Source organism: Micromys minutus (genome assembly GCF_963924665.1).
Source record: "Micromys minutus genome assembly, chromosome: 3".
Classification (NCBI taxonomy): Eukaryota; Metazoa; Chordata; class Mammalia; order Rodentia; family Muridae; genus Micromys; species Micromys minutus.
This window is the reverse complement of record NC_137972.1, coordinates 95,307,659-95,335,297: the sequence shown is the minus strand read 5'-3', so window position 1 is coordinate 95,335,297 and position 27,639 is coordinate 95,307,659. Positions and strand designations below refer to the sequence as shown.

Genomic DNA, 27,639 nt, shown 5'->3' with positions numbered 1-27,639 from the left:
GCTCATAAGTAAGAGTGAATGACAGCCTTAATGCTTGTCAGTGTGTTGATGATGTGACTACGGGCTAGGATTTACACACTTCGATTTTTATTACAGTGACAGTTATCCTTTGGGCTCTAAGTGTAGTGAAGCAGTGACAATGGAACAGTGGAAGTCGCCTCTCCCAGCCTAGTCTGCACACGTTTTTCTTACACTGAAACTTTGACAGTGGAAAGGAAAATGAGGAAACAGTTTCACCATCAGAACATTGCAAAAGTGATATCTGAGTATAAAATTTTAAAAACTGAAAAATATTTTCACTCTATCTGCTTTGCTTCTGCACCCAGAAAACCAAACCACGTATCTAATTTTCTACATAACCCATGTTTCCCAGTGATGACAAACTACATCGGGAAATCTTTATCGAGCTACCTGTTCACAAGTAAAAAACGTTATGGCTGTTCTGCTTCAGGAGGCGAAGCAGGAGCGCTGCACAGAGTCACTGGTGTGAGCGCTGTTGCTCTCCGGGCCGTAATCCGTGTCACTTCCGCTGTCTCTGCCAGGCTGCTTTCAACATCTGCATGCTTGTGTGTGCCGCCTCACATGGTATCTGGATGGCTGGGTGTCTACCAACTGTTCATCCCCATTTCTATGTATGCACGTAAAATAAGTTGTAATCCAGATCTCACAATCATGGAGATGTTTCTCTAAGAGATCCAAAATACATCTGCAAGTATAAGCTCAGTGTCTCATGTCTCAAGAAGGGAAAATAACGAATTCGTTTTCTCAACCTATGATGTAAACACAAACTGTGTTTCACTTGTGAATGAAATGGAACATACGGCGTAGGACATTAATTAACCTGCTGACTGTGATTCCCTTGCAGACCACGGACGATCTCCTTGTGGCCTCGGCAGAGTGTCCCAGTGACGATGAAGACATTGACCCCTGTGAGCCGAGCTCAGGTGGGTTAGGTTAGTCCATTTTTTTTCTTACTTCCTTGCTTTAACTGTAAATTCTTGTTGCATGTTATATTCCTTAGAAGAGATGCCAATTTATGTGCTGAGAGCTACCTTAGGTCACCCCAATACAAAATGGTACATTATCCAATGGGTTTTATTTGGACTTGAGGGGAATATATGCTGATAATCTTGGAGGTAGAGGTGGGAGGATAAGGATTTCAAAACTATCCTAGACTGCATAGTGAGATAAAGCCCAAATGGACTATAGAAAACTCTGTCGAAAAATTAAAAATCAACCAATCAATAACAAACAAAATATGATCCAGTGAGGCTTTGCCTTTCAGTTATAAACATTTTCTTACTCTAGAAAAATGTAAAACAAAAACAACCAAAATTATTTAGCTGGGTGGTGGTGCCACATTTCTTTAATGCCAGCACTTCGGAGGCAGGAGGCTTCTGGATCTCTGTGAGTTCAAGGCCAGTCTGGTCTACAGGATGAGTTCTAGGACAGTCAGGGCTACACAGAAAGGCCCTGTCTTGAAAAACACAAAGACACAAACAAAAAAACAAGGAGAATGGCTATTATTTTAGATTAGACAGTGGGTAAGGATTCACTGTTCCCATTCCAGTAACTCCCTGGGTCACTTTGACAAACAGTTTACAGTGGGCTTTCCCTGTGATCATTTGTAGTAAAACTAGAAAGCTAAGAATTTATAGTCAGTTGTCAAGAATCCCATGACCTTTGAACTGAAAAAGTTTCCCCAAGATTAAATCTGCTGGAAAATTATCTAAAGTAATATATTTCCAAAATTTGGATCTTTGAGTATTGTGCCAACAGCAAACCAACAGAAGCTAATGTTCTTGATTAGCTTGGCTCTTGCCCTGTTTCTCACACCACATTTTGCCCATAAAAAGATTCTCATTTCTCCATTGTGATGGGGCTTACAACTCATCTGGTGAGAATGACATGTCACTTTTGTTTGTACCCAGCCTTTGTGCAGTTCAATGGAGGTAGTGGACCCTAATGATGAATGAATTCCAGCTTGTACCCACCAAACACAGTTGCAGACTCAAGCCTATTAGTGCTATTTTGATTCTTCTGTGTGTGTTAACAGAATTACAGTAGGGCATGTGACATTTATAGATCTTACCTAGATTCCCACAAGAACTTATGTCAATAAATAATTCATCTGTATTTTCTTGTTTTCATTGTGTGTGTGTGTGTGTGTGTGTGTGCGCGCGCGCACGCGCGCACTGTTAAAGTTATTCTAATAATTTCTAAATATGAAATGTTTTGGGAACATAGGCTCGGCTTGAATGTTACATATACTGCCGCTACTACCAGCTGCACATACGTAGGAGCAGCTGCCATGGTGGGGGCTGGGCCACAGTCTGTTCTCACCGTAGCTGCAGCTGGATATTGTCTGGCTTGCCTCAACCTTCCTTCTCAGCAGATTGCTTCCCAGGGCACTCTCAACCCCAGAATAGTGTGCCACCTATAAGTCATGCATCTCTGGTGAACTTTGACTGAACTCTGTCTCGCTGACCTGGATTATCCAATCAGGTTTCATCCTGGGCTGCAAGGTAAAGGTCCTGCCTTCACCTTAAGTGCCCAGTAAGTCTAGTGTGAGGACTTTAATCACACTTGAGATCGACACTTTGCTTCAATTATGCCAGCATTGCTTACAGGAACTATTGGACGCGCCTTAGCCACTGTTCCATGGTGTCTGTGTTCCTCTGGGTCCAGTGGACATAAGGGATAGAATACTGGACAATGGGGAATAACCCTTTAATCTTCCCAGTCTCCTCTGTGTTTCTTTCCAAAGATGTGCATTTGAGTGCCTCTGATTCTGAATTTGTGAATATAAGTGCAGGTGTCCAAGGACATAGAAGGTATCAGATCCCCTTGCAACTGAGCTGCAGGCCGTTGGGTGCTGCCCTACATGGATGCTATGAACTGAGCATGGGTCCTCTGAAAGAAGAGCACATCTTCTGAACCACTTTGCCCATGCTCCAGTTCTAATTCCTTCTTTTAATTTACCTGACTCTTGCTGCTTTATTAAAGGTCCAAAGTCATAGTAAGCACATAGCATCTTGTCAACACCTGCGTTCCAGATGCCCTTGCTGTCCTCTCTTCCTCACGGAATTCATGATTATACAAAGAACCTTGAGTACCTGCCTACTAGGACTTTGCCAGTGTATATCTGTATCCTCACCCATAGGAAGGCAACGGCATGGAGCAGGAAATATAAGAGAGCATACCCTACAAAGTACATTCTCTACAAGGTCCATACTTTTCTAATGCACTGTCTCCTGCACAAAACACAAGACGCAGAACTACTGATTCTGTCAAGTAATGACCATTTTAATGTGTGTGTGTGTGTGTGTGTGTGTGTGTGTGTGTGTGTGTGTGTTTACTTGCCCAAGAAAGTCACAAGGATAGTAGGGGTCCCACTGTATGCTCTGTAATTTCTTTGCCTTATTATTATGAGACACATTTTCTCACTGAACTTGGAGCTTGCAGTATATTTTGTCTGTGCTGGCTGGTTGAGGAGTTCTCAGGGCCTGCCTGTCTCTTTCCCCACAACATTGAGGTTACAGGTAGTCAAGGCCATTTTATATTTTTTTTTCGGAAACAGAAAAAAATTACCTTCCCCCCAACACACACACATTTACCCTGACTTGTGTAGACCAGGCTAGCCTAGAACTCACAAAGATCTGTTTATCTCTGTGTCTAGAGTTTTGAGACTATAGTGTAAATCACCAGACCCAGTGGTCAGGGCTTCTTCTTTTTTTAATGTGAGTCCCAGGGATTCGACCTAGGGTCTTATGCTTGGTGTACAACATCCTTTGTGGCCCAATGAGGTATCTCTTCTGCTTCTACTTACCCTTTCCTGCACAGTCTGTATTATTTAACTTTCTATCTTGCCATGTTTCTTCCCTAAGTCCTTAGACTTCTGCTCATCAGGTCTTGTTAGAGTAAGTAGGTACTTGCAAGTATACACTGCCACATTTCTAAAATCACTGGCTAGCATCTGTGCTGGTGACCTTATCTGTCCTGCAGACTGCTATATGTCATCTCGGGATTATCTTTTGATATTGCATTTTATAAATAAAACATTTTTTTTCAGCATTTACTTTTCTATTCAACACTATGATTTTCTTCCTGGCTTTTTGTTAATATTACTTGTAATGTTGTGCCCATAGCAACATTGTATAATTGCATCAACTAAATTTTCAGTTTACATTATTTGTCTTCTTTCCAGCTATTATTTAAGAAAACTCATCTGCTTTCTTGACCCTGCTTGAATCTGAATATTGTTCTCTCTGAGAATCTGCTTTTACTAGCTCTAAAAAAATGTACCAGCTCCTTATATTTCCTTTCCTGTTGTTGTCCTTAGAGTAATACAAAATAATGTGGGTGGTAATTGTAATTCCTGACATGAGATTTTGATCAAATGCTTAAGTAAAAGTCCTTCCACATTTCCTCAGCAAGTCAAACCTTGGGTGAGCAGGCCTTTAGATCGCTAACACATTGCAGTAGATTCAGAGATAAACTCTTATCTGACTGCCATCGGTGAACGCAGAATTCTCAGGAGCTCCACAGTTAGTGACCACACAAGCTGCCTGGGATTTCACTCTCCCTGAATATGTGAGTGTTTTCGGACCAAACAAACCACCAACATACACACACTTAAACAAACAAACAAACAAACTTTTCACTGAAATTGTGTCATGCTTTATATTCAGATGGCTTCCTTCCTAAAGATGCTGAAAACAAATATGAAATTTGTATCATCAGCAAGTCATAGCTGGAAAGGGGGGAAATGCTATGTGACTCCAATTGGCACTCTCTATGAAGAGGATGGTGTGTGTTTAGTTATTAATCTCATCACTGAGTCACTTTTACTGAGTTCTAACAAGCATCCACTTGTGTGCCTGCCCTGGGCATGAAAACTCAACACAAAACTCGGTGTTGTTTTTGTTTTTTCTCTTATCTTTTTTTAAGACTGTGTCTTTCTACCTCAGAAGCCACAATACATTTTGTATGTTTTTTTTCCTTTTCTTTATTTTTCTTCCTCTGACTTTTTACATCCTTCTTTAGAGGTATTAGGAGATAACCTAGGTTGTGCTTTAGTTTTTTGGGTTTTTTTTTATTTTAATTTTTTCATTTCAAGCATTAAAAGTGATTGTATCTAAGATAATTATTGCAGTGCCTAGAATAACGTTGAGCACAAATGGCAGCTTTTCCTTTTGTCCAATTCATTTCTATAAAAGTAATATCCATGCTATTTTTTCCCTTTATATAATGCTGTTACTTTTTCTGGCTGAAACGGATGGGCAACTGATGGAGCCACTCGGACCTCCTGATGGGAGCAGAGCATGTTGAAACTAGATCAGGGACAACCCCCTGGGTGCGAACACATGGAACTCAATTACAGTTGATTCCAGCCACACTGTCCTGCGTGTTAGAATTGGATGATAGCTCCACGCTGGGACAGTCAGGCTTTTGAATACAAAAGAAGGACCAGCGGGTGATGTATAGGACAGCTGACAGAATCCTTTCCTCTGGCTGAAACCTCGTGATTCTACTGGTCACAGGCTATTGATGTCCAAAAATGTCCTCTTTATGTGTATGGACACTGATAGATGGATTCCCTTTAACTGGTTTTCCTTCGAGAAAATGGAGAGACATGCACTTGTCCCTATTGTGCCTCCCCTCATCCCAGCAGGTGTTACATGGACAGGTTAGCTTGGGCAGGAAGTGTGCTGAAGGGCGGTGGCTTGTTCTGGTGTGTGTTTCTGAGTGTTCCCTGCTGTTATTTTTATTATGCTATAAGTAGGCAACTCTACAAATCTCCTGACTCTTCCAAAAACAAGCACTTATGAAATGGATTTTTCTAACACCTTTTTATTTCAAACTTGCTTAGTAAACACACTCAAATTCTTAGATCGCATCCATCTATGTTAGTTTTGTGTGGTCTGTTGAACTTTCTCCATATGCGAGGGTGAAATCTGGAAGTGTGATCTCCACAATAATACTCAAGATTTCCAGTGAAAACAAGAGTCCATTTTTGGTGCGTGGGCTTCCTAGTGAATGACTTCAGTTGAATCCAATGAAGACAAATGTAGCTCCTACTTCCTCCAGTGTATTTAGAAAATCCTCTTATATTTACAGTAGTGAGGATAGTGTGAGAAATCTCTTTGTTCAGGATGAACAGCTGGTTAAGCTCTGGAAGACTAAGTAAACTATCATCTCACTGGACACAAAGAAAAGCCCCAGCGTTCAGACTGTGTGTGTGTGTGTGTGTGTGTGTGTGTGTGTGTGTCTGTCTGTCTGTCTGTCTGTCTGTCTGTTTGTCTGTCTGTCTGAATGTCTGTCTGTCTGTCTCTCTCTCTCTCTCTTTGTGTGTGTGTATGTGTCTGTTTCTCTCTCTCTCTCTCTCTCTCTGTGTGTGTGTGTATGTGTGTGTGTGTGTGTCTGTCTGTCTGTTTGTCTGTCTGTCTGAATGTCTGTCTGTCTCTCTCTCTCTTTCTCTCTCTCTTTGTGTGTGTGTATGTGTCTGTTTCTCTCTCTCTCTCTCTCTCTCTCTCTCTCTCTCTCTCTCTCTCTCTCTGTGTGTGTGTGTGTATGTGTGTGTGTGTGTGTGTGTGTCTATGCATGCATGCGTGCCCATAATCAAAAGATCTATTGAAGTTTTCCTGAAGCCCTGGAAATGAGCTCAACAACTGTAAACATTCTTTGATTGGGCATCAGTTACATTTCAAAGGTGGGGCTCAGATGTGTGCGTCATGTGTTTTGGACATAGTGAAGCCCTTCCCTGTGCTTGCCACTGCTTTTAGTCCTTACAAATATAATTTTGTTTCACAGCTTAACAAAACTCATAGTTGGGGAGATTTGGAGAGATTGTTAATTAGGTAAAACCTTCTCTCTGACATTCTACTTAAGAGAAAGTGAGCTTTTGGTTTCTTAAAATGCAGGTTGTGCTTATGAAATTTAAAAGCCTCACAAATACAGAATAGCTTTTAAAATGTTCATTTCAATGATACTGTGGAATAAATTTAAAGTTGATGGCAAAAGGTCCTTTACATGCATTACTATTCATTAGGGAAAATTTGCTATAATTACTATGCAATCCTGAGTGGTTTTCCAGTATGCTATTTTGAGAAAAGATCAAAGAATTTCTATTAAACTGATCCCATTAACCATTAGGAATAAAAATATGTATGTTGAAAAAGCTGCATCTTTTTATTAAATAAGTAACCTCAATCATTTAAAGGAATATATTATTTATTAGACTATATTTTGAGCCTGATTAGAAGATAATTTTGTTCTTCATCTAAATGTGGATTATTTATTATGTAATGATTCAAAAGTGAGTCTAGTTAACCAATAATAGCCAACACATTGCTGTTAAAATGAAGAATTTTTGAACTACAGCCAGAAAAATAAAATAAAAAGTGTTTCATTTTCAGGAACATTAGAGCATCTCCTGAGTCACAAGGCCCAGTCATCATGCAGGATGCTCAAGTGTGGCCCTGGTGATACTAGCACTCAGTATTGTGACTTGATGCTATGTTTGGCTTGGTTGACTTTTTTGGTTTTACTATATATGACTTTAATTCTCCAGAATACAAAACTAAAAGTAAATGAAGTACGGTCATTATAGAAGAAAGGGACATATATCGGTCTTAATCTCTCTCCTTTCTTCCTTCTTCCTTCTTTCCTTTCTGCCTTCCCTGTCTGTCTATCCACCTCTCTCCCTTCCCTGGGCTGGCCTCAGTCTCAGCCTCCTCTCTTAACCTTGGAAACTGTACTAACTCTAAGCTAGCCTCTGTCCCTTATTATTCCCCCTCTTCTAAACGGATATGTTGGAATGAAATGCATTTAAAGGAAGTTAAACAGCAAGGAAATCTTATTTCAAATTATTATCATAGGGGAGTCTTAGAATTTTGCCTGAGCACAGACATTATGGGGTGAGAAGCCAGGAGGCAGAGTTTTTAAGAGAAAGGATGGAAATGCTGGGAGTGGGGTAATTATTTGGGGCCAATGGTTTCAGCCAAAATAAACTTCTTGATCAAGCATGGGGCTCCTTCCCTCCCCACTCCAGAAGCCTTGGAGAAGAAACTGGGAAACCATTACCTTCCATGTTTACATTACAATAGGATGGTTCACAGGTCCTTCTTTCAATAAACTTGGGTCTTCAAACTAGAGAGAAGCTTTGAAAATATTTACATATCAAACAACCAGAGAAACAATTTGGAATTATAAGTGCCCTATACAATGAAATGTTAGAAATCAGAGCAGAGAAGAAAACACACTCGTGGTTGAGTCAGTCAACCCAAGGTAAATAGTCCAGGTTGCTCTTTGCCAAAATCTTGTCAGTACCTAGGGCAGACCTAAGAAATTAGAGAATCCTTTTAGTTTCTAGTCTCATTCATAGAAGAATCATCTAAAGAAGAAAGCTCAGGGATAATTTTATTAACATTTAAAAGAGGCAGGAGAATCAGCCAGTTCAGGTCAACCTCAACTGCAGAGTAAACTCAAGCTGACAGGGGTTACAAGGGAAATTGTCAAATAACAACAAATATATACATAAAATTATATATGTGTATATATATGTGTGTGAGTGTATATATATATATATATATACATAGTGTCAACAAACACATGATTAGCTGCTTGTATAATTACCATATACACTTATGTTAACTTTGGTTATACTTGAAAATATATATGCTAATACAGTGACACTAAATAACATTAAATGACAATACATATTCACCAAGAGTCACAGAATAAGTTTTTAAGCACCCTATATTTATACAGCAAAAAAGCATCAATAACTTGTTTTATATCACTTTATTAAAAAATGTTAAATTGCCACAGTCTTCCTGAAGTATGGCATGAATGTTGTATTTTGGGAGGAGAAAATACCATGCATCTCCCCACTCTAAAAATTCACCAAGCATGAAAGGAGAAATATAATGTATTCAGAAAAATATAGTCTGAGTCTGTCTATCCTGAATATCTAAATCCCTAGAAGAAAGAAGCTGTGTTCTATGGTATTTGTCAAATCCCTATTTTGATAACAAAGTTTGTTTCCTGTGGAGTTTCTTGGTACCTTTTTAATTGCATTTGCTCAGATGTTATGAGGGTAAGCCGGCATGCTCTGAGTTCTGCTCCACGGGGAATGCTGCCTCCATGAAGACCCAATATGCTTTCTTGTCCTCAGCTCATATGCTCCTAAGAGCAGCACATGTTACCTTTGGCACCAGCCCACAGGTCTCATCTCTACACACTGACATGCTAAAGAGGTCAATGTCATAGTTATTAGATTAGTCACACACTGTTATACAAGCCCGGCAGTGGTAACAAGGCAAGAAAGGCTTGGTAAATGGTTCAAGTTAAAAATATGTATTATAAGTAGTACATAGTAGGCAAAGAGCAAACAAGTAAAAATATAACAAATGAGGAATAAACCATATAATGAATAGAAATAAATCTACTTTCCCAGCCTAAAGGATAGATTAGTAGGTGGCATTTTAGCATCTAGCTAGGTGTTTTCATAAAGCACTTTTTTGCTGTATTTTTTAAATTGGATAATTTATGTATTTACATTTCAAATGTTATACTCCCCTTCTCTCATCTCCCCTTCCCCTCCACTTGTCTTCACAAAGGTGCACCCTCTCCCTAACACCCTCTCCACCTTGGTGACTTGGCATTCCCCTACACTGGGAAAATAAGCCCTCAGTGGACCAAAGGTGTCTTCTCACATTGATGCCAGACACTGCTGTCTTCATCTGTATGTGCAACTGGAGTCATGTGTGCTCAATGGTTGGTGTTTAGTCCATGGGAGTCATGGAGTGTTTGTTTATTTGGTAATGTTCTTCCCATGAGGTTGCAACCCCTTTCAGCTCCTTCAGTTCTTTCTCCAGCACCTTCATTGGTGTCCAGGTGCTCAGTCTGATGGTTAGCTGCAAGCATGCTCAGCTGTATCTGTGTGACTCTGGCAGAGCCGCTGTGGGGGCATCCATATCTGGTTCCTGCCAGTAACTACTTCTTGGCATCAGCAATAGTGCTTGGGTTTGGTGGCTGCATATGGGGTGAATCCCAAGGTTAGACAGCCTCTGTAGAATCTTTTCTTCAATCCCTGCTCCTCTCTTTGACCTTGTATTTCCTCCTGTGACTGAGAAGGGCTGAGACATCCACATTGGTCTTCTTTCTTCATAAAGCACTTCTAATGTTCACCACTATACAGCTCGCTCAAGAACCACTGCAACTCAGTAAGACAAGGTCTGCATCTCAGCTTGATATTGTTCTGCTGAAATGGGGAAAATGTACACATCCCAGCTATTCTTATTTTGGGAACAAAAACATCTAGGGCTTTTGCCCTAAGAGCTTTGAGACAAACAATCATTCATCTTTCCTGCTTTTTCTTCCTAATAGAATCAGAGGTACATCACACTTTGCTGGTTATTTTCACCCACCTGGGATCAAATCCCTGCCACTCTAATGAATCCCTTGTCTGACATATTTTCCCAGCCTAGTTCTGATAGACCCCTGGATGATACACTATGGGAGATATCTAATTTTTCACCTTGGCTATTATACTGTAACCAAAAAGCAATAAGATATTTCACAATGAAAGAGAATGGAGCCAACGGTAGCTCCATGACTGGAATATATAAAGATACCACCCATCCCCCAAGGTGAATACACCCAGTTCTAAATCTGGAGACCTGTACTCTATTGTAGTGTTTTAGCCCTGGGGCTTCCAGTACCCTGGAAGCCTGGGGCTTTAAAGAATATAGGCACTCTAGGTAGGAAGTGGTACACCTCAGACTCCGCATGCACTCACAAGAGAGACTCTTCCCTGCCTTACACCCAGATCATAATATAGACTTTCAGATCCAGAGAGAAAGGAGAGGGCAAAGTTTTAAAGAGAAACTATAAATTCCTAAACAAAAGATTTCTTACTTCCAAGAGAGTAGGTTCTACCAGACAGTAAACCAAAGAATAGCCATAGATGACTGTTTTCTGAATATCTAAAAAAGTAGGATATCAAAATAAAAATATGAAATATGGAGTAATTCACTCCTATAATAATGGCCACGGATAAAGATAGGATGTTTCTCAGTTAAAAAAAAATCATGCTCCACACGGGGTGCTACAGTTGCTAGTTTGAAACAAGATGGCCACAAAATAGATGGCCATTTTGGCACCTAACTTCACAGAGCCTCAATTCACAGAAGGGAAGTACTCACACCCAACTACCCCCTGACACAGAAAATGTCTCTGATCATCACAGCTACAGCCTAGTGAACCAGTGCTGTCTAGTCGTGGGAACAGCTGCTGAAGCAGCTCCTTTTGCAAGAAAGACGTGGAGAAAATAATTAGGCCATCCTACTTTTATAAAGACCTAAGATCAGTCAACAGCAGCTGACCACTTCCTATCTTACCTGCTCTGGATCTCATAGTGACCCTTGGCGCTATGCAATTTAAGTGTTCCCCTCTTCTGAGGAAGAAATGTAGAACTGGCCCGGGGCAATGTGTTGTCCACCAATGTTTTACCATGTTAAGAACATGTTTCAGACTAGAAATTAATACTTAATCCTGTATCATCTTACTTAGTCTGCAGTCTATAGGGACCATTCATTGGCCATGCAAAACTCCGGCAGCAAAGGACAGGGAGACAGAGGGAGGAGAAGATGTGACTAGGGGAGGCAGCAGCACACAGCTGCTTAGGGCTTGTGTCTGCTGCTATGGGTAACAACTGCTCAAGTACGAAATGACAACAGATTACTCTGCAATCATGTACATGGATGCACTAAACTGAAGAAGGTGTAATAGTCACAGACCTCAGGCTTAGGAAGCCTAAATTACCTAAGCTTTGTGAAACTATTTCCTTTTCTTTAATGCCCATAGCCACAGAGCTCTGGCATGTGGGGAATAAATCCGATAATGTGTACAGAGAACACAGCAGAGAGCCTCGTTAGCAATAACAAGGAAAGGCAGAAGTTGTTTGCTTAGTAAAATAGGAAAATAAATTTGGGTTTTACAGTGATTCAAGCATGGAGCTGTGTCGAGCATCTACTAATGATTAAGTAGTATTAGAAATATCTATCATGGATGCTACTGGGGTGGAAGATAAGAGGCTTTTCCTATTACTGGATATTCATGTAAAGTAAATCTGAGGTTTGGGGAAATAGTCCACAGAGTTTTTTCAAAATTCTACCTTATAAAAATCATGTAAAACAAGATGTCAGTTTTCACCCTCTATCGAGGAGCTGGGAAGTGTCTCAATATCCACACATCCGAGAGCACGTACTTGCAACCACAGTGCCCTGTGCTCTCTCCGTAATCATGGCGCCCCAAGTCTACCTTTGACCAGGTTCTTCGCACATTCCTGGCTCCAGGCCTTGGGATTGAAGAGATTCTTTCTTGTTTTCATGAGATAAGTGGTTTCTAGGTCCTTGGATTTCTGGGTGTTGTAGGAAGAGAAATCATTTTGCTGTGACAAAGTAAAGAAGAAATCAGAAATAAAGAGCTATCTACATCTTAATAGCCAAGCCCTGTCACTTTGTACTTTTGAGATGTAATATATCTTGGTGAACATCATATTTGAACACTCCAGGCACCCTAACTCGGAAAAGCTTGTTCTCCAATGCCATGTGCTATCGTTGTACCTGAGAGTGAAGATGATTAGCACCTGCTTAGCGTTCTCATCCCAGCAGCCCTGGGTCTGAGGAAAACTCCGAAAACTTCCACAATTGCTCTGCTGCCTTCATAAACACGACTCACGGTGTGCAATCAACTACTTATTCACAACCCTTCACAGATCACATGCCGTGGCTGTCACTGAGGAACCCCAATGCTTAAATGAACTTGCTAACTTAACTAACTTTGAATAACTGAGTAACCCCAAGCACTAACCTTAAGCAGTGTGTTCAAGAATATAAACAAAGCAGTGTGATGTTTGTGTTAATGAATATTGATTCCAGTTCTTCCAACTGTCCATCTTCATATTAGTTGGTATGGGAAGTGGAGGTTATGGATGAATAGAAAAAAATTATATGTTTCTAAAAAAGCTTTCTTATTGAATGTGTGCTCATGTGTGTGCAATGCATGTGTGGGTGTGTGTACACCATAACACAATAACACACACACACACACACAGAGGTCGAAGGACAACTTTGTGTATTTAGTTCTTTCTTTCCTGGTAAATGGGTTCATCCATGCCAAGCATCTTACCCACTGACCCATATTGCCAGTCTGAATGCCGTGTTCAGAAGCATCCAGTGCTTATAATCCTAGTACTCAGGAGGCTGAGGCAAAGGATCATAACTCAAGGGCAGTATGAGTGAGTTCCAGGTCAGCCAGAGTCTCCATGTATTCATACATACTTACACACACATGTGCATGCACACATGCAAACACACACACACTTTCACATACAAATACATTCACACAGCTAACACACATACAAACACATACACACTGATGCACACACACACACACACACTCAATCACACAGAATCACACACATATCCAAGCACACACACTCACACACATTACAAACACACAGATTCACACATTTAATATGAGGTGCTTTCAGAAGAATACGCAAATCTCTATTATTAGCACCAGTGCTCTGCTCACTTGCCTAACTCTGTCCCTCAAAGCTTTGAAATAAAAAATCTTTCACAGTTCCTTAGTGGTAATATCAGCCATACTTCCCTTAAACGTTGACCAACTTGCAACAATCTCTTCCCATAAACTGTTAGAAAGCACACATCCTTTAGCAGGTGTGTTCCATCTCAACTAGAAGTTGAAAAGTAGAGAAAATATTGAGAAACAGAATAGCAAAAAACATTTGCCAACGACCATAGTCTAATAGAAATGCAAGATTTAATTAAAATTTCACCACGCTGTTTCTCTTCCGTGTAAGAAAAATCATGAAAGATATAGTCTTTCACTGATCTTTCTCATAGGAAACCAATTGAGGCAGTGCCCTACCTTAGCGGAGACTATCATAAAGGCACACGCATATCAAGCTCTGTGATTAGCATCCTCATTCATATATAACCTGGCTTTCAGACAATATAATAATCTCTGAATCTCAGAATCATGGGCATTGAACCTTCCTTTCAACATGGGATTTGACAGTTTGGAAAGGTGCAGAGAAAAATATCAGATATCCCATAGCCAAGCAGACTGCAGTGTTGTCGTCCCGAATCTCTAACGCACTGAGGAAGCGTGAAAACCATCCTGCACCCCTTGCCTCCTATTCGAATTCCATGTGAGCTGCAGAAGACTGGAGATGAAGTGTGTGCGGGTGGACAAACAAGCGGGGTTTGAGATGCAGAACCACAATCATCCTCACAAAACCCACCATAGATTGAAATTCAAACATACTGTGTACATCACAGCACCTTTCCTGCTGCAAATGCGGTGTCTAAGTCTGTCTTCTTCAGATTAATCACATCACGAGGGCTTATGTTGGCCTATGTTATAATGAAGGACAAAAATGAGGAAAATAATAGCCCCTTTTGGTTGCTGTTAAGACACAGGAGAGAAAAAAATATACTAATCTCAATTGGCAAGCACCCCAGGAGCCTACAGTTCCAATTTTCTTTTCACAGTATTAATGAAACTGGGTGTGGGGAAAGTCAAATCTTCCCCATAAATCTGAAACCATCTTCAAGGCCTGCCTCAAATTATAATAACATTCATACCTATCTAAGCCACAGTATGGAGACATGTTCCAGTGAGATTATTTTAGAGAGGTGATTTTCCTAAATGAGGTAGAGATAGAAATGTGAATGTAATTACTTTAAGTTAGATCTATGATAAAACCAGCAAGACTACTAAAAGATTCTTTAAAAAAGAAAGTCCAATCTATACATCTTGCCAACAGTTTTTTTTTTTTTTTTTAAGGATCATTGTAGGATAAGATAGCCACCTAATAATTCTACTTCCCAAAATGATATGTGTAGAATACTCTTGTGTTTTGTGATAATTTATATGCTCTTCCACTTCCAAAGTATGTAGGTGACTCTCTACTGTTCTGTAGGAATGTCGATTTCTTACAGTTGACTTTCCAAAGCTCAGATGCTGACTGTTCACTGTCATCAGTCTATAGAGAGGCACATACTTCATCTTGGGTGTGACAGGGTCATGCTTGATGATGAAACTATACATTAGTAGTATATATTGGTGAAATAAAGCCAGCCAAGAAACTGCAATTTTATCCTGAAAGAGAAATGTGGAAACAATGTAAACATAATAATATTACAGGTGAGGAACTGCTCATTCAAGTGTATAAAATAGTTTCATAAAAATGGCAATTTGAGTGATAAAAAGAGCCTATGCCGGCATGTCACCGCCTTGGCAAACTTATTATTGGAAATATAAAGTGTCCCTGTCCACTACCAAATAAACCTCTAGACTAGGTCTTATGAATTGGGATCTTTCATTCTATTTCTCTTTTGAAAAAAAATAGAGATCAGGTTTTTAATTTTATTTTATCTCATCTTGTTTTATTCACTTTATTGATTTGACTGCTACTGTGGAAACCTCCAGGGCCTCTAAAATAATGGAATAACATATTTATACAATGATGAAGTATTAAACCACCTTCGAAATATGTAACCTTATACTTACAAATTAGGTCAGGTTCTCCCCTTATTGAAGAAGCTGCTTTTTCTCAGCTTTCTTTTTTCTTTTATATTTATTTTTCTTTCTTTTTTTTGTTGGATATTTGATGTATTTACATTTCAAATGTTACCCCTTTTCCTGGTTTACTCTCTGGAACCTCCCCTCACCTATCCCCTCACCCTGCTTCTATGGGTGTGCTAGCACAGCCACCCACCTAGCCACTCCCACCTCTCCATCCTGGCATTCTTCTACACTAGGGCATTGAGACTTCAAAGGGCCAACGGCCTCTCCTCCCATTGATGACAGATAATGCTGTCCTCTGCTACATATGCATCTGGAGTCATGGGTCCCTCCATGTGTACTCTTTGGTTGATCGTTTAGTCCCTGGGAGCTCTGCGGGGGTTGAGGGTAATATTGTGGTTGCAAACACCTTCAGCTGTTTCAGTCCTTTCTCTAACTCCTCCACAGTGGACTATGTGCTCAGTCCAATGGTTTAGCTGGAGCCTCTGCATCTGTACTTGTCAGAGACTCTCTGGAGGAATCTATAACAGGCTCTTATCAGCAAGCACTTCTTGGCATACTCAATAATGTCTGGGTTTGGTGTATGGGATGAATTCCCAGGTGGGGCAGTCTCTGGATGGCCTTTTCTTCAGTCTGTGCTCCACACTATGTCCCTGTATTTTCTTTAGAACAGAGCCTTTCTGAGTTAAGAATTTGGAGATGAGTGGGTGGTACCATTTCCCCCTACTGGGGGCCTTGCCTAATCTCTGGATATGGTCTCTACAGGATCTCCCTCCCCTTTGTTGGACATTTCAGCTAATCTCATCCCTGTTGGGTCCTGGGAGCCTCTTGCTTTACTGAAATCTGGGACTTGCTGGTAGCTACCTCCAGTTCCACATTCCCTATTGCTACAAATCTTTTTCAAATTTCTGCACCTCTGTATATCAGCACTCTCTCCTCCCATACCTAACCCTGCCTCCTTTTCCCACTGCCCCTTCACTCTTCATCCCAAGTCCCTCACATCCTCTACCTCCCTTGAATATTTTGTTCCTTCTTGTAAGAAGGACTGAAGCATCTACACTTTGTTCTTCCTTCTTCTTGAGTTTCATGTGTCTGTGAGTTGTATCTTAGGCATTCTGAGCTTTGGGCTAATATCCACTTATCAGTGAGTGCATACCATGTGTGTTCTTTTGTGACTGGGTTACCTCACTCAGAATGGTATTCTCTAGTTCCATCCATTTGCCTAAGAATTTCATGAAGTCATTGTTTTTAATAGCTGAGTAGTACTCCATTGTGTAAATGTACCACATTTTCTATATCCATTCCTCTGATGAAGGACATCTGGTTTCTTTCTAGCTTCTGGCTATTATAAATAAGGCTGCTATGAACAGGATTGAACATGTGTTCTTGTTATATGTTGGTATACCTTTTGCGAATATGTCCAGGAGCAGTATAGCTGGGTCCTCAGGTAGTACTATGTTAAGTTTTTCCGAGGAACCACCAAAGTCATTTCCAGAGTGGTTTTACAAGCTTGCAATCCCACCTGTAATATAGGAGTGTTCCTCCTTCTCCACATCCTCACCAGCATCTGCTGTCATCTGAGGTTTGATCTTAGACATTCGGACTGGTATGAAGTAAAATCTCATGGTTGTTTTGATTTGCATTTCCCTGATGACTAAGGATGTTGAACATTTCTTTAGGTGCTTCTCAGCCATTCAATATTCCTCAGTTGAGAATTCTTTGTTTAGCTTTGTACCCCATCCATGTTACAAAAGGGCTTTATTATTTTCTAACCTATATTTAACTGTATATATGTGTGTGTGTGTGTGTGTGTGTGTGTGTGTGTGTGTGTGTGTGTGTGTGTGTATACATGCAAACAAATACAATCTCCATGGTAAACAGAAGACAGCAATAAGAACTGGAGTCCCAGGCAGTTGTCACACATCGGACATGGGTGATAGGAACTGAAAAGGCATGTCTTAAAAGTAGGATGCACTCCTAACTTTAAGCCCACACCTCCGACACACCATTTTATTTTTCAATAACAATATTTAGGGGCTAAAATATGACTCTACTGGCTGAGTGGTTGCTTAACATGTAGAAAGCCCTCAGGTCAATCTCCAACAATTCATGGATCAAGTGTGAAATGCATATATGTTATCTCAGCCTGTAAAAGGAGAGAGAGGTTTGAGGAGGGTTTGTTTCATTTTTTATTTCTTTGTTTTTACTTTATACCTCTCCCTGGTCTGGAACTTGCAATGCAGACCAGGCTGATCATGAACTCACAGAGATTCACCTGCCTTTGCTCCCATAATTTACTGATTCAAAGTCTTGACCATGATGTAGGGTGGAATGTCTTAGAGTAAGCAAACCAATATCATTTGTTTGGACAAAGCATATAACTTTACCTGTAAGTAAAGTTAGGAAGTCAAGTTTTACAATGTCAGTATAAAACACAAAGATCATTCAGGTGAAAGATCCACATTTTACATTTTAGACAATAAAGAATATTTTATATTCTGCTTTGAACTCAGCAATTTGGCAATAAGTCCTGCCATTTGCTTAGGGCCTACTTACTAAAACAAACATCTCAACAGGCCAAGTTCTAAACTCTGCTACTCTCACCAGCTTCCTTGCCCCTGTGGGGAAAAACGCACCAGACAAACCCCTCACAAGGGCCAGTCTTAGGATGAAGTCAGGGCCTGGGAGAGTCCAGTAGGGAAGACATACCAAACATACTGAGAAAAACATGAAGGCAGCAATCATGAAGATAAACTCACACTTCAAATTTCACTTAAAAATTAAGTGGTGAAAGCAGATATTATTCTGACATACCAAAACATTGGAATAAATCATTTGGATTTTCTGTTGCTGGAACGAGTCTTCCTCTGAGAAGTGTCATAGAGAAATGTGTCAGCCTTCCTAACATTGAAAGGTATGTGCTCATGTAAGGTGCCACAGTATTAATCAGACTAAGAAAGGCATGCATCAAGCATATAAGATTCTTCATCAATGTGCTAGACCAAAACAGACCATGTCAAAAATTTTTAGATATGTCTTAATGGAGAACAGTAGAGAGAGGAAAGAAGAGACATGGGGGATGAGGAGAGAGAAGAAGGGAGGAGGAAGAAATGGAGGGAAGAAGGGAACAGAATTCAAAATCACCTTTTGTTTGACATTTAAGGTAATAGTCAGCTCATGAGTCTCCTTTTCACAGCTTTAAGTAAACATTGAGAAGAAAATATGAAAGAAAAGAGCTCACAGCAAAGTCCTGGCTCTGGTATCAGCTTTCTGTTCTAGCCAGTGTCACTGACAAACAGCCTCACAGCCATCTAGATTAAATTGCCAACCAGAATCCAGTGCCTTTGTGTTACTAGCAAAATCGCCATACTCTCTCACCTCATGTAGAAGAAGCTGATTCTGTGAGAGAATGACGCAATTCCACATATTTCCTAGAGAGTAGAGGAAGTGGCTAAGGCATGAAGAAGTTTGCAAAATATAATAATATGTTGAAATTATATTTTCATACATTTATGTAGTTCATGAGTTTGCTTAATTTTGAGTCAGGGCATATGTGGCAAAAATAAGTTGGAAACTCACCTGCTCATTTCCCCCCTTGATGATCAACTAGTCTTAAAGTAAACTATATTTGGCCATTGAAGTTTACTTCATTTCCATTTCTAGTCATACTACACATCATGTCTATTTCTTAGCTCCTTTTGTGACCACCACGAGTCCCATGGAGTTTACCACTGACATAGACCTTGTGTGCTCTAAGGTTCAGTGTAATGAACCAGCTCTAAAAATGTACATGCACCTGATGTGGTAAATCATAAAAATGTGATATCCTTTTAACCTGCGCTAGTGCTGGCACTATTAGCTGGCACAACACGTGCAGACCCGGCTGCTACTCTGCTACACGTGGTCTGCAAGCTGCCCTCTCCATGAAGTTCCCTAGGTGGGTAGTTACCATGTCTGGCTCACACACACATTTTGTTCTGTAGACCCCATGCATTCTTACTCCGGGATGGAAAGAGAGCTGATTCTGCATGCTCCAGCTACCTCTCAGCCATTGCTTTCACAGACTGTCCTCCACAGCCCGAAAAAAATCATGACACAACAATCAATAATTTATCAATAAGATTTATATGTTAAATTCTCAGTGCATACTACACATAAACAATAAATTCGCTGCCAATTAACAAAGATACTAACTGCCCATGCAGAAAAGATAAAATCGTTCCATCCTCCTCTGCCATCTCCATCTTGATACTTCTCCCTTCCTCTTCTTTCCCAACTTACATAGACTTTGTTCCCGCCCCACTCTCTACTTTCCAATCATATTTTGCCTTGACATCAACCTACATGCACTTTCTTATCAAGTTCATTTTGACTATTCTTCCCCCTTCTCCTCCTCCTCCTCCTCCTCCTCCTCCTCCTCCTCCTCCTCCTCCTCCTCCTCCTCCTCCTCCTCCTTCTCCTCCTCCTCCTCCTCCTTCTTCCTCTTCTTTTTCATGGCTGCCCAAAGACCTTCATGCCTCTGCCTCTTGAGTGCTGGGATTAAAGTTGTGCTATTACTGCCCAACTCTCATTTGTTTTTTAAAAACATATATTGCTGTTATATGTTATGACAAATAGAGGGAGAATGGATAAAGTCAAAGTTCATTCATACAGCTTTTAGAAGGGCTTGAAAAAGAGTATTACTGATATTTATATTTGATAGAAATGTTGCATTTTGTGTTTATTATTAAGTGTGAAAATGCAAAATTCTTCAACCCATGAAATATATGAATTATATAGTCCTCTGATTAAACTTCTTTTTTATATTGGCAGTCCTAAGTGTTTAATATATGGCTGCCCTTCTACTCAGTGTATTTTTAAAATACATTATATAATAAATGTACATCTATTAGGGAGTGATTTCTCATTAACACCTAAATTGCTTGACAATATAAGAAAAGTTAATGGATATATCATCATTAGCCTTAAGGAAGATTTGAGACATAGAAAGCAGTAATTACTGTTCAATCAAGCAGACATGAAAGCAACTGTATAGTCTAAGCAGCTTTATAACAATACATATTTTAATGATTGATTAATTTTTAATGTAAATAAAAGGGAGGAGAAGATTTTTCTCCTCATTGGGTTTCAATTTTAGTTTTCTGGAGAGTGTCTGTTATTTCAAATTTAGGATATTTAGACTCTCTTTAAGTGGGTTAGGCAGAGTTAATTTTAGCCCTCAAGTGACTTAAGCATTTTGGCTGGTGTTGCAGAATCTGAAAGCACATTTCCTAAACAGGAGATGCTTATTAAGGATTGTAGTGCAAAATTTGGAGTTTGCTTGTGTCTTCGAAATCTACTTCTACAGTGAGCACACACCTGTTTTAAGCTCTGCTTGCACAGTTGTTCCAAAGCCATATCAGATACATTTGAGAAAAATGAGGTTAATAGTCTAGTGTTAAAATATGTCTAAAAGTTTCTCACTGGGCACATATACATACATGCAGAGTTAGCGTATTGAATTTAAACCTTGAATCCCATTAAAGTCTTGAAGTTGTAATATAATAAATTAAATGATTAGGATTCTTGCCCATTATCTTTTCATTTCTTTCTGAAAATGTAAGGGTATTGTGAGAACATGTTTCACCATTCCTTCATCAGGTACAGGAATAAAATGATTTAGGCAACATTTAAATACAATTACCTTTTCAGCTCTTGAGACACCATGATAAAAGATCACGGTGCTAAAGGCACACACAAAATGTTGTCCTTTAGGTAAAGTCAGCAGCTGAGCTAATTGACACACTTTGGCAAAGATGACTGTGTTTAAAGAAAAAGTGCTGCCTTTGGTTTGCCTTGAGAGTTACTACAGCAGGCTTTTGAGAGGAAATTAATTTCCTGTAATCAAATAGTGTGGATTATATTCTTTGTTCCTCTCCACCATGGTCGCAGAAACAACTCGGAGGCTTTTTAGACACCATTCGAAGACTTTCTGTAAATCAGTGACACAGTCATCACAGAAGGCTTTTCCCTGCTTCATTCTGTAGACACAGAGCTGAGCTCCTTGATGCTTTGAGAATGAGAACCATAGCTTTATAAGCAACTATATTGATGAGGCGTTATTTGATGAAGAAAAGAAACGAACAGCAAAAGCCCTATATTTATGCAGAAGAAATCTTAGTTATATTTGAAAATGTAGTTTCTCTATTTAAAGTTTTTATTACATTGTGTGTGTGTGTGTGTGTGTGTGTGAGAGAGAGAGAGAGAGAGAGAGAGAGAGAGAGAGAGAGAGAGAGAGAGAGAGAGAGAGAGAGAGAGAGAGAGAGAGCTCATGTATGTAACAGTGAGTTTATGGGCATCAGAGGACACCTCAAAAGGATGAGTTCTTCCCATCTATCAGGTGTTACCTGGGATTGAACACAGGTTGTTAGACTTGGCTGTAGGTCTTTATCTTTGAAGAAATCTTTCCCACCTGTAAAGTGGGTTTTCAAAGCAGGGCTTTGTGCATTAATACATGTTCGTGAGTAATTAACAGGTACCATTGTAGAAACATGCACATTCAAATATGTATGACAGAAATATATATGCTCAAGATACTTTTGGAATCTTGAGATTGCTTACAAGCTGTGTGCACACTTCTGAAAGCTACAGCATTCTTAACCCATCACAGCAGAAAAGTAATCTTCTATTTTTTTTTTCCTGCAAAGGACAAGGTAAACACTGGAGAATCTAAGAAAAGAAACAGGAAGTAAAAAGCTCTAGAGGAATGCCTCAGGGTAGAGGCCAGACAGGTGTTTTTCACTGCCTTCCACTCTTTGAAGGCAGAAAGCACAAAGTTTCCCATTGTTCTCATCCTATTGGTCCTCCATCCCTTTGTGTCCTGTGGGTAATTTCAGTGTCCATCCTATAGTCTATCCCTTGTACCCAAGGGAGGACTTTTCTTCTACTTGGAGGAGTTTGGATGAGGGTTTTGTAGCCGACACACCAGGCAAGTGTTCTACTATTGCCTATTTTATTTTTTTTTTAAGATATTAAAAGTTTTATTCATTGATAAATAATAGAAACACTGCCATAATGCATCATTAACATAACAGAAAATGCCAATAAGAATTCAGAAGCATCATAAAGCTTGCTTAACCGAGATGTATGAAATACCAACATATTTAAGCTGGACTTGATTACATAAAGACATAAAGCATGCAGGGTGAAAATTGTGCATGCTATAAATATGGTAATTTTCTCCAGTTTAACATAATTCCAATTTAATTCCTCATTAAATCAGTTTGAACTTGTAAAATTGTATTTCTTATTGGATATCTGTTTTACTTACATTTCAAATTTTATCCACTTTCGAGGTTTGCCCTCTGAAAACCCTTATCCTATCTCCCCTCCCCCTGCCTCTATGTGAGTGCTGCTCCACCCACCCACCACCTCCCATCTCCCCACCCTGGCATTCCCCTACACTGAGGTACTGAGTCTTCACGGGCCTCTTTTCTCCTTGATGCCTGGTAAGGCCACCCTTTGCTACATATGTGACTATAGCCATGGGCTCTTTGGTTGGTGGTTTAGTTCCTGGGAGCTCGGGGCAGGGGATCTGGTTGGTTGATGTGATATTGTTGTTCTTTCTGTGGGTTGCAAAGTCCTTCAGTTCTTTTTCTAAATCCTGCATTGTGGACCCCGTGCTCAGTCCAGTGGCTGGATTGATGGCTCTGCCATTAGAGGCTAGGCTCACAACCAAAAGCATCTCCTCTTTTATTACCAGTAGTTACATTATGAAATTTATCCCAAAACCTTGAAGGTACTTTAAACGTTGAAAGGTGACATTCCTACATTCTCCTTCAAAGCTGCTAAGAGAGGGTATTCATTGCAGGCATGTACCACCTCACACAAAGTTCAGCTTGAGGACCACTAGCTCACTGCCAATGTGTAAATACATGTACCCTTATTAAACAAATGAGTTTTCAACAGTTCTGTTTTTATTTAAAATGATGCATCTACAATTATACTTTATAATGCAGGCAGTAAAGGCTAGACACATGTTCTGTGCTTTAGAATAGGTACTGTATTGTAAGGCATCTGAGTTTGGTTCTTGGCACTCTGGTCTACTGTTTGGGTACTGTTACACTCCTTGTAAGCTCAACTCCATGGAATCTAATGCTTCTGGTATCTACCATAACTGCTAGCACACACACCCACACACACCCCCACACACACACACAATTAAAGATAAAATTTAGGAAACACACAACTGGACTATTCAGAAATATTTTGTTTATTTTATTGTTTCATACCATGTACATCACATAATGGAATGAATCCTAAAGTTGTTCCTTGTTTAACAGTGCTGGTGAGTCTAAATTAGCACTAAGTATACAGAAGCCTCATCAACTTTCTTCAACAAGACTGTTTGATGTTGGGTTTCTGATGTCTCACCTGATATGCAAATGATGTTGTAGAACTCCTTGGAGCTGTGGGGTTAACTAAATTCTTCTGTCAAAGAATGGATATATAGATAACAGTATCTGAGACCCTTTGAACTTGGACTGAGTCACTGCAATGTAGTGGCCATAAGAGGGAAAACACTTTATTTAGTGATGTGACACTTTCCCTAAAGCAGTGGGTGTTGTTCCATCAGGTTCTGAAATAGATGATTAAGTCAACGTGTTTGCTGGCATCCAGGAAACTCATTGATCACTTTGTCCTCCTCCTGTTTCCTACAGCCAACCCTACCCGAGTGGGCGGCCGGGAACCGTACCCAGGCTCTGCAGAGGTGATCCGGGAGTCTAGCAGTACCACTGGCATGGTGGTGGGGATTGTCGCAGCAGCTGCTCTGTGCATCCTCATCCTCCTCTATGCCATGTACAAGTACAGAAACCGGGATGAAGGGTCATACCACGTGGATGAGAGTCGAAACTACATCAGTAACTCAGCACAGTCCAATGGGGCTGTGGTCAAGGAGAAGCAGCCCAGCAGTGCGAAAAGCGCCAACAAAAACAAGAAGAACAAGGATAAGGAGTATTATGTCTGATCTCAAGATTCAAAAAGGACACTTGTATAGAAATAGTCTTCATTTTATCTGAGACATAATATAAACTTATTTACTTTCCTTTTTATGAAGCACATACAAAAGAAGACAGGGAATGCGATCAGGAGGGAAAACTCTTTTTAAAAAAACAAACAAGTATATCATGCTCTTGTTTCTCAAAAAAGAAAAAAAAAACATACACACACACACATGCACACACACACACACACAAAAGGAAAGAGAGAAGAGGGAAGGAAAAAATACTACAACAAAAACAAAAACAGGGGCCAATAAAATTCCCTAACATCTGCAGTGTTTTAATTTACTCTGCCTGTCTTTATGTTGCTGGAACATTCTAAAAGACGGTGAGGACCGCACGCATTCATAAAGCAAAGGAGTATTACATCGAGGCACAACACAAAACCAACACAAAACACAACACACACAAAGAAGCTACCTATGATCCCGGATTCAGCCAAAGTGCTAGCGCTTTCCCGAGGAGCCAGTCATTGGGAATGCCAGAGAAGACTGTCGTCTTATGGGACCATCTGCAGATTGTGAGGAGTTGGTCAGCAAACGCAACTGGAGCAGGGTTTGGAACTTGCATTTGAGACAAAGTGCTGGCTGTTTTTGAAGACTTACATAGAAATACATTTGAAAGCCCCTTTCTGTTTGTGAGAGAATAATAATTAAAAAAAAATGTATGGAGGCCTTATGTTCAAAAATGTGAAATATAAGGCACATTTTCACACTAAAATTTCAAAAAAAAATGAGAGGGAATAGATGACATCATTGGGAAATTTTCATGCACGCTTACTATGTTATTACATATGTTTATATAAACCCATCTCTGTGTGCTTTCTGGACTGTGATAAGTGACGTTTTATAGCCTGTTGTATAGAAAATGCAAAATATATCTCTGCTCTTCAGCCATTTTTGGTAAATTCAATGTTATAAGTGTTGCTAAGTATAGGGAGTTTATGACATCGGAGCAACAATAATTTCAGACAGATTTTTTTTTTGCCACCATTATAAATTGCCACAATTACTTTTTTAAACAAAAATTACAGTGTAGTGTTTATTCTAAGAAAGATATGTATGAATGTATATAAAAAGACTCAGCTACTTCTTTTCTTACATATATAGCCTTCATTCTGTTGCATTATTAAGTTTTAGTATTTGTATGAAAGGTGTGAATTAGAAGGTGAAACATATGCACAAGTATCACATAAACCTTTCCCTTTCCCAAATATTCATGTTTCTATGTGTTTAACATTCACACACACACACACACACACACACACACACACACACACACACACACAATACATACACAGGCAGCCATCAGATATGGTGGAATACCAGAACACACAAATGCTGACAAATTGAAAGTGTGAAGGGAGACATTGTGCCAAGGTATTATAACAAATGAGTGATTTGCTTCCTTGAGACTGATTCCAGGAAACCTTGAGTCCTAGTCCCTAGTAAAATGGAACCTTTTTGAAGTGAAAGAGAACCGTCACCTTACATGGCTGCAGAGATGACCATCATTCACAGGCGTTGCGGAAACAATGCTGGTGGACACTGGCTGCAGCAATGGAAAACGTTTTCCCATGTGTGATCCATCTTTATGGAAAGTAAGAATTTTCTCAACTAAAAAAGTATTCTCAGTAATTCTTGATTCTGTATTACTACCCATTAAAATCATTCTCTATTTGTTGACTATTGACTAAATTTTAACTTTTCTGGTTTTACATCTATACACTTAAAAGTAGTTTTAGTTTAACATACACTGTGTAATAATGAAGGATAGGTTACACACTTGTTTTGCACATTGATTCAATGATGTTCATAGCAATAAATTATCAACATGAGAAAATAATTCTGAGGTTGCAGGGTGATGCCTCTGTAAAAATTGATCGCATGACATAAACATCTAAAAGAATGATACTTGGTTTCATAAAAGAGAAAGATACCATTATAATCAGCTTTAATCAGCAAGGCAAAAAATGCAAAACATCTTTTGTGATACTTTAGTTGATGAAAAACATGCCAAGAGTGGCCTGGATTTCAGAAGTAACACTACCTTAGAAATATATATATATATATATATATATATATATATATATATATATATATATATATATATATATGTATATATATGTATTTCATATATATATATCATAGCAAATCACAATGAGGTACAGCGGCCAAGAAATTTTGTAAGAAGTCTTAAATATTCTTCATTGCCCAAAGAAATAGATGGCATGGAGCTAAAATTCAATACCCATTTCTTCTGTTTCCTGTCTTTATATATTTTTTAATTTGCCAGGTTAAAAGATCTCACAGTCTTTCCCCTACCCTTCTCATTCAGTCTTACTCAGGGAAAGCCAGAGAAATTAAAATGAACACAAAAGTACCAACACACACATATGTATATGTGTATATATATATATGTATGTATATGTATATATATGCATATATATATTCCATTGTATCTATTTAACACAAACTAATTTCATCTAGACGGATTATAAAAAATGGTGGAAAAATAAATTGAGTGGTAACTATTTAAATGGTCTATCTGGGAGGCTTGCTGTTTGAAATTGATTTTAGTGTTTCTTCCCAGCAAGGGGTTCAAACATTCACACACTGATATAAACTGATAGTGCTGGTAAAAAAAAATATATATATATCTAATTTTGTTGACCTACACAAAACTTAGCAGGTTTTCCCCCTGAATGCAGAAGGAAAAGAGAGGATGCTGAATTTATGAAGGAAAAAGACTTGAATCCAACCCAAGTATCTTTATACTAAACAAATCAGGTTCCGTGTGTCACTTGCAGCTCATAGAAGTTTTCACACTACCTGGCATAAACTGGCTACATCTCTCGATTGTGACTTTTCTGATTGAGTATGCTTCCTTTTTTATCCATGTAATATGTTGCCTTTAAAAAACAAAACAAAAAACAAAAAAAAAAAAAAAAATGATGACTACAATAATGTGTGAG

General features: G+C 39.4%; 1 protein-coding gene across 2 annotated transcripts in view; it reads left to right on the top strand.

The window, feature by feature from the left end:
- NRXN1 (neurexin 1) overlaps positions 1-26,703 on the top strand; it is a 1,029,777-nt gene extending 1,003,074 nt beyond the window's left edge. Inside the window, exons 18-19 of one of the 2 annotated variants that reach the window (XM_080913966.1) lie at positions 866-944; positions 24,324-26,703. In XM_080913966.1, the coding sequence (XP_080770092.1) occupies positions 866-944; positions 24,324-24,631 (387 nt within the window). In that variant the 3' untranslated portion in view covers positions 24,632-26,703. Of the gene's footprint in view, positions 1-865; positions 954-24,323 lie in introns of both variants that reach the window. The other variant, XM_080913965.1, reaches the window with a different exon arrangement.
- Positions 26,704-27,639: the final 936 nt, after the last annotated feature.